Raw genomic sequence first — 15,649 nt, 5'->3', positions numbered from 1 at the left:
GTCAAGCCTGCAATCCAAAGTCAGTATTTTTGAAGATCTCAATACGAACTCAAACATTTCTCATCCAGGACTGAGACATGAACCTTATCATGAAGTCAGTGTTTATGAAGATTAATTAAACTAGCATGATGCAAACAATGCCACGGTCAGCCATAGGTTCAAATGAAAACCGATCAAATATATGAAGTCAGTGCTGTGTGATTTCCTGTAAATCTACAAGCACTTGCCCAGGCCGAGAGGTAAAGTGTGTCCACCTGTTTCACAATACAGTTATGACAACGTAGTAATCGGTAAAGTTCCTGCCCATAATAGCTGTAACCTTATAATGTGTGCTTGAATATTGCTAAGTGACACGCAAAATTGACTCTCGTCATAATATTCCTGTGAATGTGCCATTATGAAAGACTGTCTGTAATTAGACATGCGCAGTCATTCATGTGGCATTTCACTAAAAGCTCGAGACGGACGCAACAGTGCGCACGTGCTGCAGTGCATCCGGAACAACCTGCTTGAGTTTATTACACAAGTCATTCATTCCGCCTATTATAGTTATTAATTTAGACAATGCGAATTTAAAAAAATAACCGCTTATTTCAATGTTTATCTGAAAACCTCTGAAGTTCCAGAATGCAGGATTTAAAAGAAAATGTACAAAAATTAGTCTTCTGGGGATGCAATTTTACAACATAATAATAAACATTTTCTTTAAGAAATGCATGAACATTTGCAACTTTACAGTGATATAAATGAAAGCAATGGTAAATACATGACGCACGTCTTAATGTGGTTCTGGCTATGACATCAGCAAGCGCGCTCTGTGTGACCCTTCTGGAGCGCTCTGTGTGAAGTCTGGAGCTTAAGAGATATTGTAATTGGACCAGCCCCTTCAATTACACTGACGTTTCACTTCAAACTTCCTAAATTCAGTTTTCATGAAGGAACAGAAAATTGCGTCGTCTTCGAGGTAAGATCGTTCATCTTTTGTATTTAATTATCATCATCATCAGTATAAATAATAATTGGCTAATTGTATTGAAAATTGATGTTTCATTCATCGTTTGTTAACAGAACCAAAGGTCAAATGTTTGAGTCCAAGGGAACGCATATGGTTAAAAAAATATTTTGGAGCCAAATCATTTACATTCATTATTTGAGTTCAACGGTTGAACTTTTTCGAAGTAGCAAACGTCCACTGTAAAACTTTTGCAGATGGAGTCTGTCTGGCTGAGCGCGCGTCTGATAAAGGCAGTGCTGATGATGTGCATATGCGCGCTGCCGTTATGGGGTGAGCAGGGCAGCGGGCGCGTTGACCCGTTGACCCTGAGCCGCGTGGACGCGCAGTGCTGGGATTCTTCATCGGCTCTGCTGCTGGAGATGCGCTCACCGCGGATTACCGACACCGTGCCCGCCTTCTGGGATCTGATGATCGTTCTCAAGTCGTCTGATAACCGTAAACACAGCGCGCTGTTCTGGGACCTGGCGCAGGTGTTCTGGGACATCTATGTGGAGTGCGTTCTGTCCCGGAACCACGGGCTGGGTCGGCGCCGTACAACATATCCACAACAGCGCATCACAGCCACGCGCCACACGAAAGACGGTGAGTAAATGACACGCACTTTCAATGAAAAATTTGCAATGTTACAACTTAATTACTTTGCATTTATGAAACACAGCTACAATAGCCCAAAAACATTTTACCATTTAAGTTCACTTAAAATGAAATAAAATCATGAAAATAAGGTCTTTTTTGTTTTGCATTAAAGACGTTTATCTGTAAAAACACTTTGTTATTTAATGCAATTACATTTGACTACAAATGTTAACATAGCCGAATAAGTTTAATGAAACACTCTTCGTCGCATTTAATTTTTGGTTGGTTGCATATAATTCATCGTAGTCAAAAACGCATGAAATGAATACGATAAATGGGATACATCATGCGCATGCTTGTGTTGTTTGTGTCGTTTTAGAGTCGTTTGTGCAGGAGACCCGGGGTCTTGAGTTTAGTCGTGGCTGGTTGCGCATACAGGTGGAAGCGCGCAAAACGCAGCAGGGCAGCCTCTCCAAAACCAGCAGCCTTTAACCATCGTGCAAAGATCTTTCTATGTGTAATAAAATGAATTATGACAGCATGTGCTGACCAGTTGAGTCATTGTGCATTCTGACAAATTGCTTTACTCATTTCTTGAGAAAATTATGAATCAGAACGTAAATCTTTTTGATAGTCCGTTTCATGTACTTACGCACCCGCCAATATTCTCACTTTATGGTGTTCGTGTCTTTAACACTTGAATTACATTCCAACTAGTAAAAATCACATTATTTAATTGCAGAGATCTCTAACGGATGTTTTTACTATGAAGTAGGGGTGTACGACTGTTACGGGAAAAATTCCAAGTGAAGTCATCATTCCTTTGCCCCACGCCCTTCGAAGGGCATAGCCCTTTGAGTTTAGACTTTGGAGTGAACAGGGCATGTGCGTGCCATTATATAGACGTTTGGAATGCACTTGGCAAAGGAAGCAACATAATTTCCTCATTATCTTCAGCTGGCATGTTCCCCTGACAACGCAGCATTGTGTGCGTCAGCAGATGGAATAATGGCATAAAACTGTTTGCAAATAAACATACATTTTATATTGTAAAAAGTTTAAAAAATATGATATATAATATATAAACACTAATTTATACAAAACTTTTTAAAATATAAAATGTATGTTTATTTGCAAACAGTTAGGTTTTATGCTTAAGTTACATCTGCTGACGCACACAATGCTGCGTTGTCACGGGAACATGCCAGCTGAAGATAATGAGGAAATTACGTCGCTTCCATTGCCAAGTGCATTCCAAACGTCTATATAATGGCACGCACATGCCCTGTTCACTCCAAAGTCTAAACAACAAGGACTCTGCCCTTCGAAGGGATTAGGGCATAGGAATGATGACTTCATTTGGAATTTTACCCGTGACGGTTCGGTACGAATAAACATACCGTTACACCCCTACTATGAAGAAGCTCATTAAACATTTTAATTTAAAATTCATGATGACGCTTAACAGTCGTTCAGTTCATTAGATCTATTTCCCAGTGCAGAAAATCTACGCCCTTTATGAGAGACACTTTTAAAGAGAAGCGGAGGGTCAGATACACCCATCGAAACATTAGCTCTTGTTTGTGTTGTAGGTCACTTTAAAAGTCCATCCAGGTCAGGAGTTATACTACTGTACGTTCATGAGAAACACCTCCAGTGGCTCTACTGTGGGTCTAGTGTAGTGAAATGTTGGTGACTTCTAATACCAGAGACACACTTTATGATTAGCTGGAACATTTTAAGACGATTCATAAAAGGTTATTAGCAAATTAAAACTTCAAGAGGAACTTGTAATATGTTATGTAAGATATAATGTACAGGCAGCCTGTGCGGTTGAGCTTGTTATCGCAGGCCAAATTCAAAATATTGGAGAGGGTTTTTCCCAATCCTGCCCCCTTCCTCCACAGACTCGACGCTCACATAGGTTGCCAGACATTTACAGGAGTGCACATGGAAAGCATCGACCCTTACACTGTAAGTTTAACTGCTATCATTTTTACGTATGCAAATTACAAACCAGCTTGTCTAAATGTTGAATTTTCTGCTATCACCATGGTTAGTTAGCATTAGCTCGCTCATTACATACCTATCAAGCAGGAAAAGCGTCATTTCAGCATGTGTTTTTGAGCTGTCTCCACCTCTCGAACGCACCTCCAATATTAATCCTTGTTTTGTTCGTTTTTTTTTTTTTTGATAAGTGTGGAACCTGCCATCTCAAGCCCCGATCGCTTCTTTGCCTCCATGCTGCCTGCAATATGCTGTGATTGTGGCCAACTGGCAACCGTGCAGTCGAAAGACACTATTGGATAAACCGGCAGTGGGCGGGGTCACACGGACCAAGACAAAACCAGACATTCCGGCACGGAAACGCACATTTCCAAAGTAACACGTATGTGGACGTAACATGTTTCCTAAATATCCACGAACATATTATAGTATTTTATTGACTTAGTTCAGTAAAAATATTACACACTGCTCCTTTAAGTTATGAGAGACAGGTTGCTTTAATAACCTTACCTATTAGGGGTTTGTACAAGTAAACAACACATGAAACAAAGCTTTTTAATTCTCTTCAACTACAGCACATTCAGAGCTTTTTATTTTCATCTATTTTCATTTTTGTCTTGTAGGGCTATAAGCTTTTGATAAAAGTAAAAAATTAAAAGGAATACAGCAGCTTTGTGATTTTGTGATGTGTTTTCTCTGTTTAATTTCGGCAATAACAGGCCCATTCACACTCCCCATTGTGAAGAATGATTATGCATGGAATGTCCTTTATGTAACAGAAAAATGCTTATTGGCTGTAAACTGCTGCTAATTATTATTTTAGTTTATTTATTTATAAAGCACTCTTTAAACAACGGAACGTTGTACCAAGGTGCTGTACAATACACTACACAATAAAACATGAGAGAAGTCCACAGATTTTGTCTGTATTCTGCCTATTAGTTGATGTCTATCGCGTAGATACACCCATGTTGCTCTAATATACATTCTATTAAACAACCTGAGAAAATCTCTTCTGTGATGTTTTTTATGTGCTATGTAGGCTATGTTTTAGCATGGACTTTATCCAAATGTTATCCGACCACGCTCATGTGTTCTTTTCTTTCCTTGTCCATAAAACTACACAATTTTTACACGTCTCTTCATTTTTCGTTTGGATAAATAAGTAATTTAATTTTAGTAATAAATTGGTTTAGGACTTATTTGTGTTTTGTAATTATTCGTTTATGAAAGGTGATTAGAAAGCTGAATAGCGCCAAAGTGTATCCGTTAAACCACCTGATTAAAATTATCCTGTGAAATGTATTTTGTTATATCTGCAGGTTAAAAAAACATTTAAGCAATATATACAAATGTAAAGGGCAAGTATACATATAAAACACAAACGAAAATAAACTGCTGAAAATAAGCTCAATATTAATGCTTCGTATTTAAATTCTATGAATTAAAATATGCACAATATAAAACACGGTCAATTTAAGAATAAAGCAAGGTCAATGTTAATGTTACATTAGCTTTACAATGATTAACAACATGTTTCATTTGTACATGAAAGACGGCTGTGACTGTTGTTGTGGCAAATCGGCCTTCCATCGCAGAAAGAAATCTCAGAGACAAGGGTTCCAGATGCCAAGAGTTTAAACTTTATTTGACCGGGCAAGCAAAGTGAGATATTCAGAGTTTCTACACATCTGACTCCATGCTTTATACAGAAATCTCAGGTGGGTTTTCACAGTGTTAGCCAATCAGGTTTCACATGATATCATCTTTTTGTTAGCCCGTCCCCTTCTTATCTGCCACAATTATATTTCACTCATGCGCTCGCCTACAGTTATGTTTCCGGCCTACCTTATTAGGATTTTCCGTGGCGAGCGCCTCTCAAAAACACATATGTGATCCTGGACAACAAAACCAGTCTTATGGGTCAATTTTTCGAAATTGAGATTTTTACATAATCTGAAAGCTGAATAAATAAACTTTCTATAGATATATGAGTTGTTAGAATAGGACAATATCTGGCTGAGATACAACCGTTTAAAACTCTGGAATCTGAGAGCGCAAAAAAACCAAAATATTGAGAAAATTGCCTTTGAAGTTGTTAATCAGGGGCACTGTGGCAGACCATCCACTCACAAAAATAAAGTTTTTATATATTTAAGGTAGGAAATTTACAAAATATCTTCATGGAACATGATCTTTCCTTAATATCCTAATGATTTTTGGCCTAAAAGAAAAATCGATCATTTTGACCCACACAATGTATTTTTGTCTTTTACTAAAAATGTTCCTGTGCTACTTAAGACTGGTTTTGTGATCCAGGGTCACATATATCATGTGCCCTTTAACCTACACTTTTCCGGGGCTTTCGGACGATACATGATTTATCGTCAGTTTTACTCTGGCACATGATTTGGCGTAATAATGAGCAACCCAGTGTCCCTGATTGTATACCATAAATTAGACTTAAAGTGTGGTGTACGTGCAGTTCCTGTCTACGTGTGATTAAATATTTGGTGTGTGTGCAGGTGTTCAAGTGCTCAAACTCATACAGGAGGCCCAAAGCCCATATTATATCAGAAAAACACACGAGACTTATAACTAACTAAATGTATCATTTTATATTAGAAAACCCCATACTATATTAGAAAAACCACCAGATTTTTTGCGGGCTGTGTGTGGTATTCTGTCCCGTGGGCTCATGGGATATAGAGCATCTCAAGTATCCGTCGCTCAGTACTTATAAATCTGGGCATAACCAGTAAGCCATCCGGGAATTTCTCGCCTACCTTTAATGAATACTGACGATTCGGACATACTACTCTGTTCACGTACTGTTTCCTCCTATTACATAGTAGGTGTGTAGGCGTATTCGGACGCAACATTAGACTCGTTTGAGATGGCCAAATTCTGCGCAGAAAAGATCCCCGGTGATCAGCGCGAGATGCATGCCGGTAAGAAATGTGTCCGAGTTACGTCCGCCTTGCTCTGACGTCATGCTGACGTGTGTCAAAAACTCTCGCGACGGCCAGGCGGCTGTGTCGGATTCTTCAGTCGGGCGCAGTTGCTCTCCACCGACTGCGCTGAGGAAAAGCACGATGGGAAACAACTTACTGACGACACAGCTTAAATGCTCATTGGGCGAGAATGTCAGCTGATATCTTTTTGAAGACTTCCAGTTCCTACTGAAGTAGGTTTTGAGATTTACAGTATATGTGGAAAAAACACACCTATGTGAAATATATAGTCCTCATAACCACCTTGATGTAAAAGCAGTGGCAATTCAATTGCATAGATTTCATCTGCGATAAAAAGCGCTTTTTTTATTAAAGTATAACAAAAACATTACAACACATACAGTTTACATTCAAAAACAGACGAGAAAAAAATAATGAAAGTTAATACAAACAAAACAACAAAGACAAAAAAGAAAGAAAGAAAAAAAATCAAAATGGTCAATCCATCCATATTAATAAATTCAAAACAAGAAATATAATTTATATTATCGAATAAGTCTAACAAAACTCCAGCTTTTTTATTATTTGCTTTTGACAGCATTTTAAAATATTGTCCCAAATAATTCTTAAATATAAAAAATACATTTGGGAATTAAATTCTTAGCTAACAAAAGGAAGTTATTAATATTTAAAAAAAGTTTGACCTCCTTTTTCACCGTTTCCATATTACATTTTTTTATAAATTACATGTTAAATTCACAACATTTTACTCATTTAACCACAATTATTGCACTTTGTCCAGGAATTAAAGAAAAATATGCTCTGAAAAAATAGGGTCTGTGTTTTCTGGAAATGAGTTACAGAATATAGGAACTCCCCAGAAGGATAAATATCACATACAATTTTGAAATGTATTTTTTTTGGGGGGGGGGTAAACTGGAAACTTGAAATAGGAGGTTCTAAGTTTAAGCATTCGTTTGTCAAAGAACATATCAAAATTCTTTCATACAGAGAGTTTGTCTAATATACGATTTAGAACATTTCTCACTTTTAAACTCAGTTGGCCCAAGAAAAATGCGATAAAAAACGTGAACGCGATCTATTCCATTGCTGACGTTTCCAGTCGACTCGACAGCGCGATTTGGGAAGAGTCCGTCTTGCCTGCGCTGTTTTCACTCCTCCCCTCTCTGCAGCCGCCTACTCTCGTCTTCTCTTCAGGCGAGGCGAGGTGCAGCTCAAACAAGCCTATTAGTATATGCACGTCCGATTCTCGCGAGAAATTGTCCACCACCCGGATATCTACTCTATAGTAAGGAAGTATGCCTCAATGACGGGAGCGATGACGCGCGAGGGGCGTGTCCTGTGCCTTACTTTCAGTTTAGATATGCCGCTAGAGCAGGAAGAGTGTTATAAAAAACATATTTTTAAAGAAAAAGCCCTGATACTTCAGGAAGAGTCACTCGAGGTAAGAATAAAATCTTATACTGTAAACTTTTTAATAACTTTAATCGCTGAACACAGAATGGTAAAAAAAAAGTTTTTATGTTGTGTTGGTGTTCACATAGAGGAAGAATTTACTTACAGTGAGTCATGATGTTTGGTTTTACATTACTCGCTGGGTGTGTCTGATAGTCAGAATTAAATGAAAAATCACATCTGAATTATAACAAGGACGGTTACTGTGACGTTATAAAGTTCACTGTGTGTGTGATTCCCGATCTCTCCGTGAAACGATAGTTAAAAACAAATTATATATAGCATGTTATGCTTCCGAAAGCAAACTTCTGCTATGCTTTAAATCATTATAATATATTTTTATAATTTGATTTAGTTCAGTTTGTGAAATGTGAAACACTCGAACAACATTGGATTCCAATGGAATTGATTATGTGATTTTTGACAGTTTGGTGGTTTATTATGTTGGACGAAAGCTTACTTTAAACAAATACTCTGTGTCTGAAATGTAAAAAGAACAAAAACTTTAAATCAGCTTGCATTCCACAAATAAATCACTTAGTCAGACTATGTTTGAGATTCATACTGGTTTCATAAATGTTTGAAAAATAATTCTTTATAAATACCTTAAAGGCCCTGTTAGAACACACTTAATTTCATAATGATGTCAAAACGTGTCTTATCAAAGTTTCAAACAGTTTTAAAAATAGTATTGCTCTATCTACTTATTTAAATATCACATTTAGAACACACAAAAAAACTCAAATTAAACCATAAAATGTAGTAATCATATTTTTGGTGTATGTTTTACAACAAATATCATGATAAAACCTCCATTTATTTTTAATATCCCCCATGAGTTTACATGCTTCAACCAAGTATACATAATTCAATTCACAAAGTCAAAGCCTTTAAAGTATTTTGAGTATTTTAAGTATATACGTATATTGTAATATTAGGTTATGATTAAAAAAACAAAAAAACAAGGACAACTTTATTGACAACGTTCAGGTGAACAGAGTGAATAGTAAAACAGTACATACATATAGGCTAAAGATTTTTTTTGTATTTTAAATGTGAACAAGTGAAGATGGACAAACCATGACAAACGTTTTACAGATTATGATTTGAGGATGAAATCTGTACCAGATTGACCATGGACATCAGGAGAGCAAATAATTGAGAGATTATACACTGTTAACACAAAATGTTGCTCTCACACATTTTAGGTCTCCATGAAGCAATAATACACATATGGGGTCTGTCGAGTGGAGATTGTCCGTGGAACAGAAGGATGGCACAAAGTGAAGACGTGAGGTTTCGTCAGATGCTGTTAGAAGTGCAGGAGTCTCTGCGGGATGATGATCTGCAGGATCTGATGTTCCTCTGCTCTGATCTTCTCACTTCAAGAGAGCTCAGTACGGTGTCTACGGCCACAGATCTCTTCACTCATCTGGAGACCAAACAGTGGCTGTCCACGGACGATCTGTCTCTGCTTCTGGAGCTGCTCGCCATCATAAAACAGCACAGTCTGATTCGAAAACTGGGTTTAGATGAATGTACGGATGGCGCAACGTACAGACTGATCTCACCGTACAGGTGAGGAGAACGCTGTTAGACATACGGAGACTCTGTCTGTGTTTGTTCTCAGGGTGAGGTCAGGTCACACAAATGATGCTCAATGTTTTATCCGAGGGAGCTTCACTTTCAGTATTTTCACATTGTCGCACGTTCACAAAGTCGATTGTGAACCGTGTGTTTTGGGGGGTTTTTTGCATTTCAGACGGATGTTGTTTGATGTGTCACAATCCATCACTGATGAGGACCTGAAAAAGATCAAATTTATGCTCATACGAACGCTGTCACGCCAAAAACTGAAGCAGGACATGGTAAGTGAGCGCCACCTGACAGTATGCGACAGGACCGGGACGTTTGACTAACCCTTCCAAAAATCATGTCTTATAGACGCTGCTGCACCTGTTTTCAGAGCTGGAGAAGAAAGATCTCCTGGGTGAAGATAGGGTGGATCATCTGCAAGAAATTATCAAAAATGTCTATCCCGCTTTGGAAAAAAGAATTATTCAGTATAAAACTGAGAGTGAGTTCAACTGTTTATGTTTAAACTGATGATGATTTGATGAGTGAAACTGTCTTATAGGTTCTTCAGTATCAATGGTTATTAGTTCATTTGTGTTGTCAGTCTACAACAAATAGTAAAGTCTTGTTAACCATCGAATTTTTACATTGATATTTTTTGCAGGAGAAAATGACATTGCTCAGGAGACTGAGAATAATGCATCCATGTCCAACATTCCAGTTCAGGTATCAACTCATTTGCTAAATTTTGTAAGAATGTTTAAAATTTGGTATGGCTGCCACTTTTTATCCCCACCGAATGAGACACGGTGATGAAATCACTGCTCAGGAGAAGTGATTTCAATGTCGTGTGTGTCCAAACTCATTTGACTCAAACTCAACTGTGATTAAAACACCAACCCACACACACAGTGCTCATATGGGTTAAATCGTATACGGACTGTGGACACTTATGATATCTGGTGGTGTTTTGTGGTCATTGTTCATTTTTTGAGTCATTGGTGATTCCACCACATATAAGCAGTTGTAATATTGTATCTCTTGTGTCTCTTTCTCGCAGCCATTTCTCACGCCATCCCCGTCATCAGGTCAGTTTACTTCGAATACTTTGCATACTTTCCAAGACAGAAAAAGCCATGTTACGATCACATGACCAGACTAAACTGAAACTGCTCTCTCAGACATGTCAATCTCAAGCGAACTCTGTTCTAAACGGCTCTGAGATTAAGAGCACATATTCAGTCATCAATCCATCTAGCAATGGACAAAGTATGATATTTACTTCAATTCAGGTTTATTTCTGCAGCGCTTTTTTCAGTTTTGCAGAGTTCCAAAGCAGTTGTATAGACACCCTCAAAAAATACGTTGTTTGCTTCACTTAATTTAATTGTGACACCCATTTCCACACAACTCAATTGATTGTGCGGTCAAGTAAATCTTAAATTCATTCAATTTATTTTGTTTAATTTCAACTGAACATAATTCATTTGTGTTGAGCCAACTAACCTGAAATTCTTACCTATAACCTAAGTAAAATCTTTACTCTTCACTACGGTAACCCCAAAACTTCATAGACAACATTACAGAACAATAAACACTAACAAGTGTCCTTGTCTTTAAACTTGCACAAAAACACAGAAAAATAATACTTAATTTTAACATTTACTATCGAAACCCAGCCATGAAAGCAATGCATGCTTGGAACTCAGACCTCTCAAAACCGTTTCAGTAAGTTAATGAAAATGATTCACACTGTCCCAACACAAATGGATTATGTTATGTCAAAAAAGTCGCCTATTTATGTTAGTAGTACATATTGAAATTGCGTTAAACAAGAAACCAAACCAAATGTGTTATATTAAACTATATTGCTTAAGTAAAACAAACAACCTTTGAAAGTCATTTTTCGTGCAACACATTTTGTTTTCAAACAGACAATAAATATAGACATATTATTGTCATAGAATAATAATATATGTTGTCGTTGTCTTTGCGAAACTTACGTTTTAAATGATTAAATACTGTGTTGTCAAAGTTGACCAGCATGTTTTAATACTTCTTATTGGTTAGATATTTGCAAAACCCAGTGACAAACTGGGACAAACTTATTTATGGCAAAAAATAGAAATCACAAAATACAGATTTTTATAACCCATTGTTGGGTAACCCATTTGTTGAGCTATACTGCAAATTAACCTTTGCTGAAATATAAACACTTTTTGGGGGTTTACGGTATCTATAACCCTATAATCTTATCAAATCTACACTCACCTAAAGGATTATTAGGAACACCTGTTCAATTTCTCATTAATGCAATTATCTAATCAACCAATCACATGGCAGTTGCTTCAATGCATTTAGGGGTGTGGTCCTGGTCAAGACAATCTCCTGAACTCCAAACTGAATGTCAGAATGGGAAAGAAAGGTGATTTAAGCAATTTTGAGCGTGGCATGGTTGTTGGTGCCAGACGGGCCGGTCTGAGTATTTCACAATCTGCTCAGTTACTGGGATTTTCACGCACAACCATTTCTAGGGTTTACAAAGAATGGTGTGAAAAGGGAAAAACATCCAGTATGCGGCAGTCCTGTGGGCGAAAATGCCTTGTTGATGCTAGAGGTCAGAGGAGAATGGGCCGACTGATTCAAGCTGATAGAAGAGCAACTTTGACTGAAATAACCACTCGTTACAACCGAGGTATGCAGCAAAGCATTTGTGAAGCCACAACACGCACAACCTTGAGGCAGATGGGCTACAACAGCAGAAGACCCCACCGGGTACCACTCATCTCCACTACAAATAGGAAAAAGAGGCTACAATTTGCACGAGCTCACCAAAATTGGACAGTTGAAGACTGGAAAAATGTTGCCTGGTCTGATGAGTCTCGATTTCTGTTGAGACATTCAAATGGTAGAGTCAGAATTTGGCGTAAACAGAATGAGAACATGGATCCATCATGCCTTGTTACCACTGTGCAGGCTGGTGGTGGTGGTGTAATGGTGTGGGGGATGTTTTCTTGGCACACTTTAGGCCCCTTAGTGCCAATTGGGCATCGTTTAAATGCCACGGCCTACCTGAGCATTGTTTCTGACCATGTCCATCCCTTTATGACCACCATGTACCCATCCTCTAATGGCTACTTCCAGCAGGATAATGCACCATGTCACAAAGCTCGAATCATTTCAAATTGGTTTCTTGAACATGACAATGAGTTCACTGTACTAGAATGGCCCCCACAGTCACCAGATCTCAACCCGATAGAACATCTTTGGGATGTGGTGGAACGGGAGCTTCGTGCCCTGGATGTGCATCCCACAAATCTCCATCAACTGCAAGATGCTATCCTATCAATATGGGCCAACATTTCTAAAGAATGCTTTCAGCACCTTGTTGAATCAATGCCACGTAGAATTAAGGCAGTTCTGAAGGCGAAAGGGGGTCAAACACCGTATTAGTATGGTGTTCCTAATAATCCTTTAGGTGAGTGTATATCCACAGTGAAACATTAGTTCACCTTTACAAAGTATATGAAATGCATATTCAAATACACACAAATGCTAATTGACCTTATAAAAACATAAAGACTCACAGCAGATTTGTATGTTCCTGTTGACAGATGACATGCAGGATCAGATGGACAGACTCAGTCTGAATGAAGCTTCTGGGGTCAGTGAAGGTAGGACATCATGCCATGTCCACTCACGTCCATTATCATACTGTATTTGATCTGTGACAAAACACATCTCATTCACACATCTTAGATCAGAGTCAGCGTCTGGACATCAGCTCAGTGACTGAAAGTGAGAATGTGTCTGTGACTGAGCATCCAGAGGTATTTCACTATTTCACTACAGTGCATGTGGACGATAGACTGAGCGCACACATACTGTATGTACAGAAGTTTGTCTGGTGTGCGTTAGATCCTGCAGTATGAGATGAAGGGCGACAGGAGGGGGATGTGTGTCATTTTCAATAACTGTAACTTCAGTGGAAGCGGTTTCCGGGTGAGAGAAGGAACGGACATCGACAAAGGTAAGAATAACAAGCACACCCGTCGGTCACCATACACATGATATGTATATCGTCGTATCAGGGTGTGTAAATGCTAAATTGTGTGTGCACAGAGAGTTTGAAAAGCGTATTCCAGTGGCTGGGCTTCGAGGTCCGGACCGAACAGGACTGTGATAGAAGGCGAATGCTGGACGTCTTAAAGGGTCTGTCCGGTCGCGACCACACGCAAGCGGATTGTGTGGTGTGCTGCGTGCTGAGCCACGGAGACGTGGATGCCGTAATCGCGACGGATGGAAAGAGAGTCACCTTTAGGGAGCTGATGGAGCCTCTGTGTCCACTCCAGTGTCCTTCCCTCATCCATAAACCCAAACTGTTCTTCATCCAGGCCTGCAGGGGCAACGAAGAGCAGAGAGCGGCGTGGCCGCAGAATAACCGAGCTGATGAGATGTTGGTCAGTGACGCGCGGATGCCCAGGGACTCCACAGCTGAGGCCGCTGACTTCTTGTTAGCCATGTCCACAGTACCTCACTATGTGTCCTTCAGAGAGAAAGATAAAGGAACCTGGTTCATACAAGCCCTCTGCGACAACATGAAACTACTGGTGCCAAGGTGAGGCGCTTACGAGACACGTGTCCGTTTTCTCTTTATTGAATCTCATGGATGTCTAGGAGGAGAAATAGAGATTTTCTTTCTTACAGGTCTTCCTGTCACACCAGCACCTTGCTGATGGAAAGCTCGGTCCACACTAACCGGTCTCTCTGTGTGTGTTTGCATTCATGTAGCGGTGTGGATCTGCTGACCATTCTGACACGAGTGAACCATGACGTGAGCAGAAAATCTGACAGCTCTGGTTCGAGAAAGCAGATGCCACAACCGGAGTTCACCCTCACCAAGAGAGTGGTTTTCCCCATTCCTAAAACCCATCCACCCCAGTGAGGAAAAATAGCTTAGCTCTGCATACCGTGGTAGGCTTTGTGAGACCAGTTTTATTGCACCTTATGTTGTTTACCTCGTTTGTAAGTCGCTTTGGATAAAAGCGTCTGCTAAATGACTCAATGTTAATGTGATGTCAACTCCTGTCCATACACCAGCTTATGTACTTGATGTTTATCCTAAAACCTGTTTACATGGACGAGCTGTGCACGTGCTGTACTGTACATGGTTTGGTTTGCGTGTTTCAAATCAGGGCGAAAGTCACGTTTAACCAAACCTGCTGTAATACTGTAGCTCAAGAATTTTCTACAATAAAGGAACTTTATATATTTTTAATGAACTGTTTTTCTAGATTAAAATCAGCTGGCAGGATAAATGCCTTCTGTTCAAAAGATGTAGAAATCTCAAAGCACTCAGGGACGTTTACTGTGCGTAAATGAATAATCATTTAAAAACGGAATTGCCCTTAGATCAAACTTTACCTCAAAACAATCTAAGAAATAAGGAAAATATTTAATGTTGATGAATGTTAAGAATGTCATAATAAACAGTATACACTAAACTTGGTAAAGAGCTCTTTGTACCTCCGCAGAATCAAAACACAGACATGCTGAAACACCGCCTAACCAAAAACAGTTTTTGTGTGATTATATGTTATATATAATATTATTCACTTTGATGATGACACACACTTCTGACGTTGTTTCACAGAATTTATTTCTATTTTTGGCACTGACAATTGGGAAAAAGTCGTACAAGTCATCATCAGCATTTTCAGCTCATGGCGTTTCCGTGACTATATAAAAAAGGTCGAGTTTTTTACCTTTGCAGTCGACTCTTGAGTATTTAAACCTAAATCTGTCTAGCTAAATCTATATAAGGTCTACTCTATCTAAACATTTACACCGTGTCTACATCGGACACGACGCGACAAAAGACAATAAAACGCATTAGAACCTAATTTTAAATGTTGTCGCGTCGCGCCACGTCCGGTGTAGACACGGTGTTAGAAGCTTTTTAACAGTATTGAAGTTCACATTTTGTCCTCTTATTGACCGATTTATTGACTTTATGACATCGTTAATTAGTCAACGAAAAATATTT

General features: G+C 38.9%; 2 protein-coding genes across 3 annotated transcripts in view; both read left to right on the top strand.

Annotated features, from left to right (window-relative positions):
* The first annotated feature begins 906 nt into the window (after positions 1-906).
* On the top strand, positions 907-2,353 carry LOC130555918 (protein FAM237A-like). The gene is made up of 3 exons (XM_057336478.1): positions 907-964; positions 1,210-1,597; positions 1,971-2,353. The coding sequence occupies exons 2-3, from the start codon at positions 1,210-1,212 to the stop codon at positions 2,081-2,083; spliced, it is 501 nt and encodes a 166-aa protein (XP_057192461.1). The 5' UTR covers positions 907-964; the 3' UTR covers positions 2,084-2,353.
* Positions 2,354-7,885: 5,532 nt separating this feature from the next.
* Positions 7,886-15,649, top strand: part of casp10 (caspase 10, apoptosis-related cysteine peptidase) — an 8,054-nt gene continuing 290 nt past the window's right edge. Inside the window, exons 1-11 of one of the 2 annotated variants that reach the window (XM_057335993.1) lie at positions 7,886-8,017; positions 9,237-9,606; positions 9,791-9,896; positions 9,973-10,105; positions 10,268-10,329; positions 10,664-10,691; positions 13,218-13,277; positions 13,363-13,433; positions 13,522-13,633; positions 13,726-14,221; positions 14,311-15,649. The exon at positions 14,311-15,649 is cut by the window's right edge and continues 290 nt beyond it. In XM_057335993.1, coding sequence (XP_057191976.1) covers positions 9,302-9,606; positions 9,791-9,896; positions 9,973-10,105; positions 10,268-10,329; positions 10,664-10,691; positions 13,218-13,277; positions 13,363-13,433; positions 13,522-13,633; positions 13,726-14,221; positions 14,311-14,548 — 1,611 coding nt within the window. In that variant the 5' untranslated portion in view covers positions 7,886-8,017; positions 9,237-9,301 and the 3' untranslated portion in view covers positions 14,549-15,649. The remainder of the gene's footprint in view (positions 8,018-9,236; positions 9,607-9,790; positions 9,897-9,972; positions 10,106-10,267; positions 10,330-10,663; positions 10,692-13,217; positions 13,278-13,362; positions 13,434-13,521; positions 13,634-13,725; positions 14,222-14,310) is intronic. The other variant, XM_057335994.1, reaches the window with a different exon arrangement.

Source organism: Triplophysa rosa, linkage group LG6, assembly GCF_024868665.1.
Source record: "Triplophysa rosa linkage group LG6, Trosa_1v2, whole genome shotgun sequence".
Lineage (NCBI taxonomy): Eukaryota > Metazoa > Chordata > Actinopteri > Cypriniformes > Nemacheilidae > Triplophysa > Triplophysa rosa.
Note: the sequence above shows the minus strand (reverse complement) of the source record. Positions and strands in the feature narration are given on the sequence as shown.

Excerpts from the sequence above, each read along its gene's own strand:
- LOC130555918 (XM_057336478.1), top strand. The coding sequence starts at position 1,210 with ATGGAGTCTGTCTGGCTGAGCGCGCGTCTGATAAAGGCAGTGCTGATG. Across the intron at positions 1,598-1,970 it reads CACGCGCCACACGAAAGACG|AGTCGTTTGTGCAGGAGACC; the intron begins GTGAGTAAATGA and ends GTGTCGTTTTAG.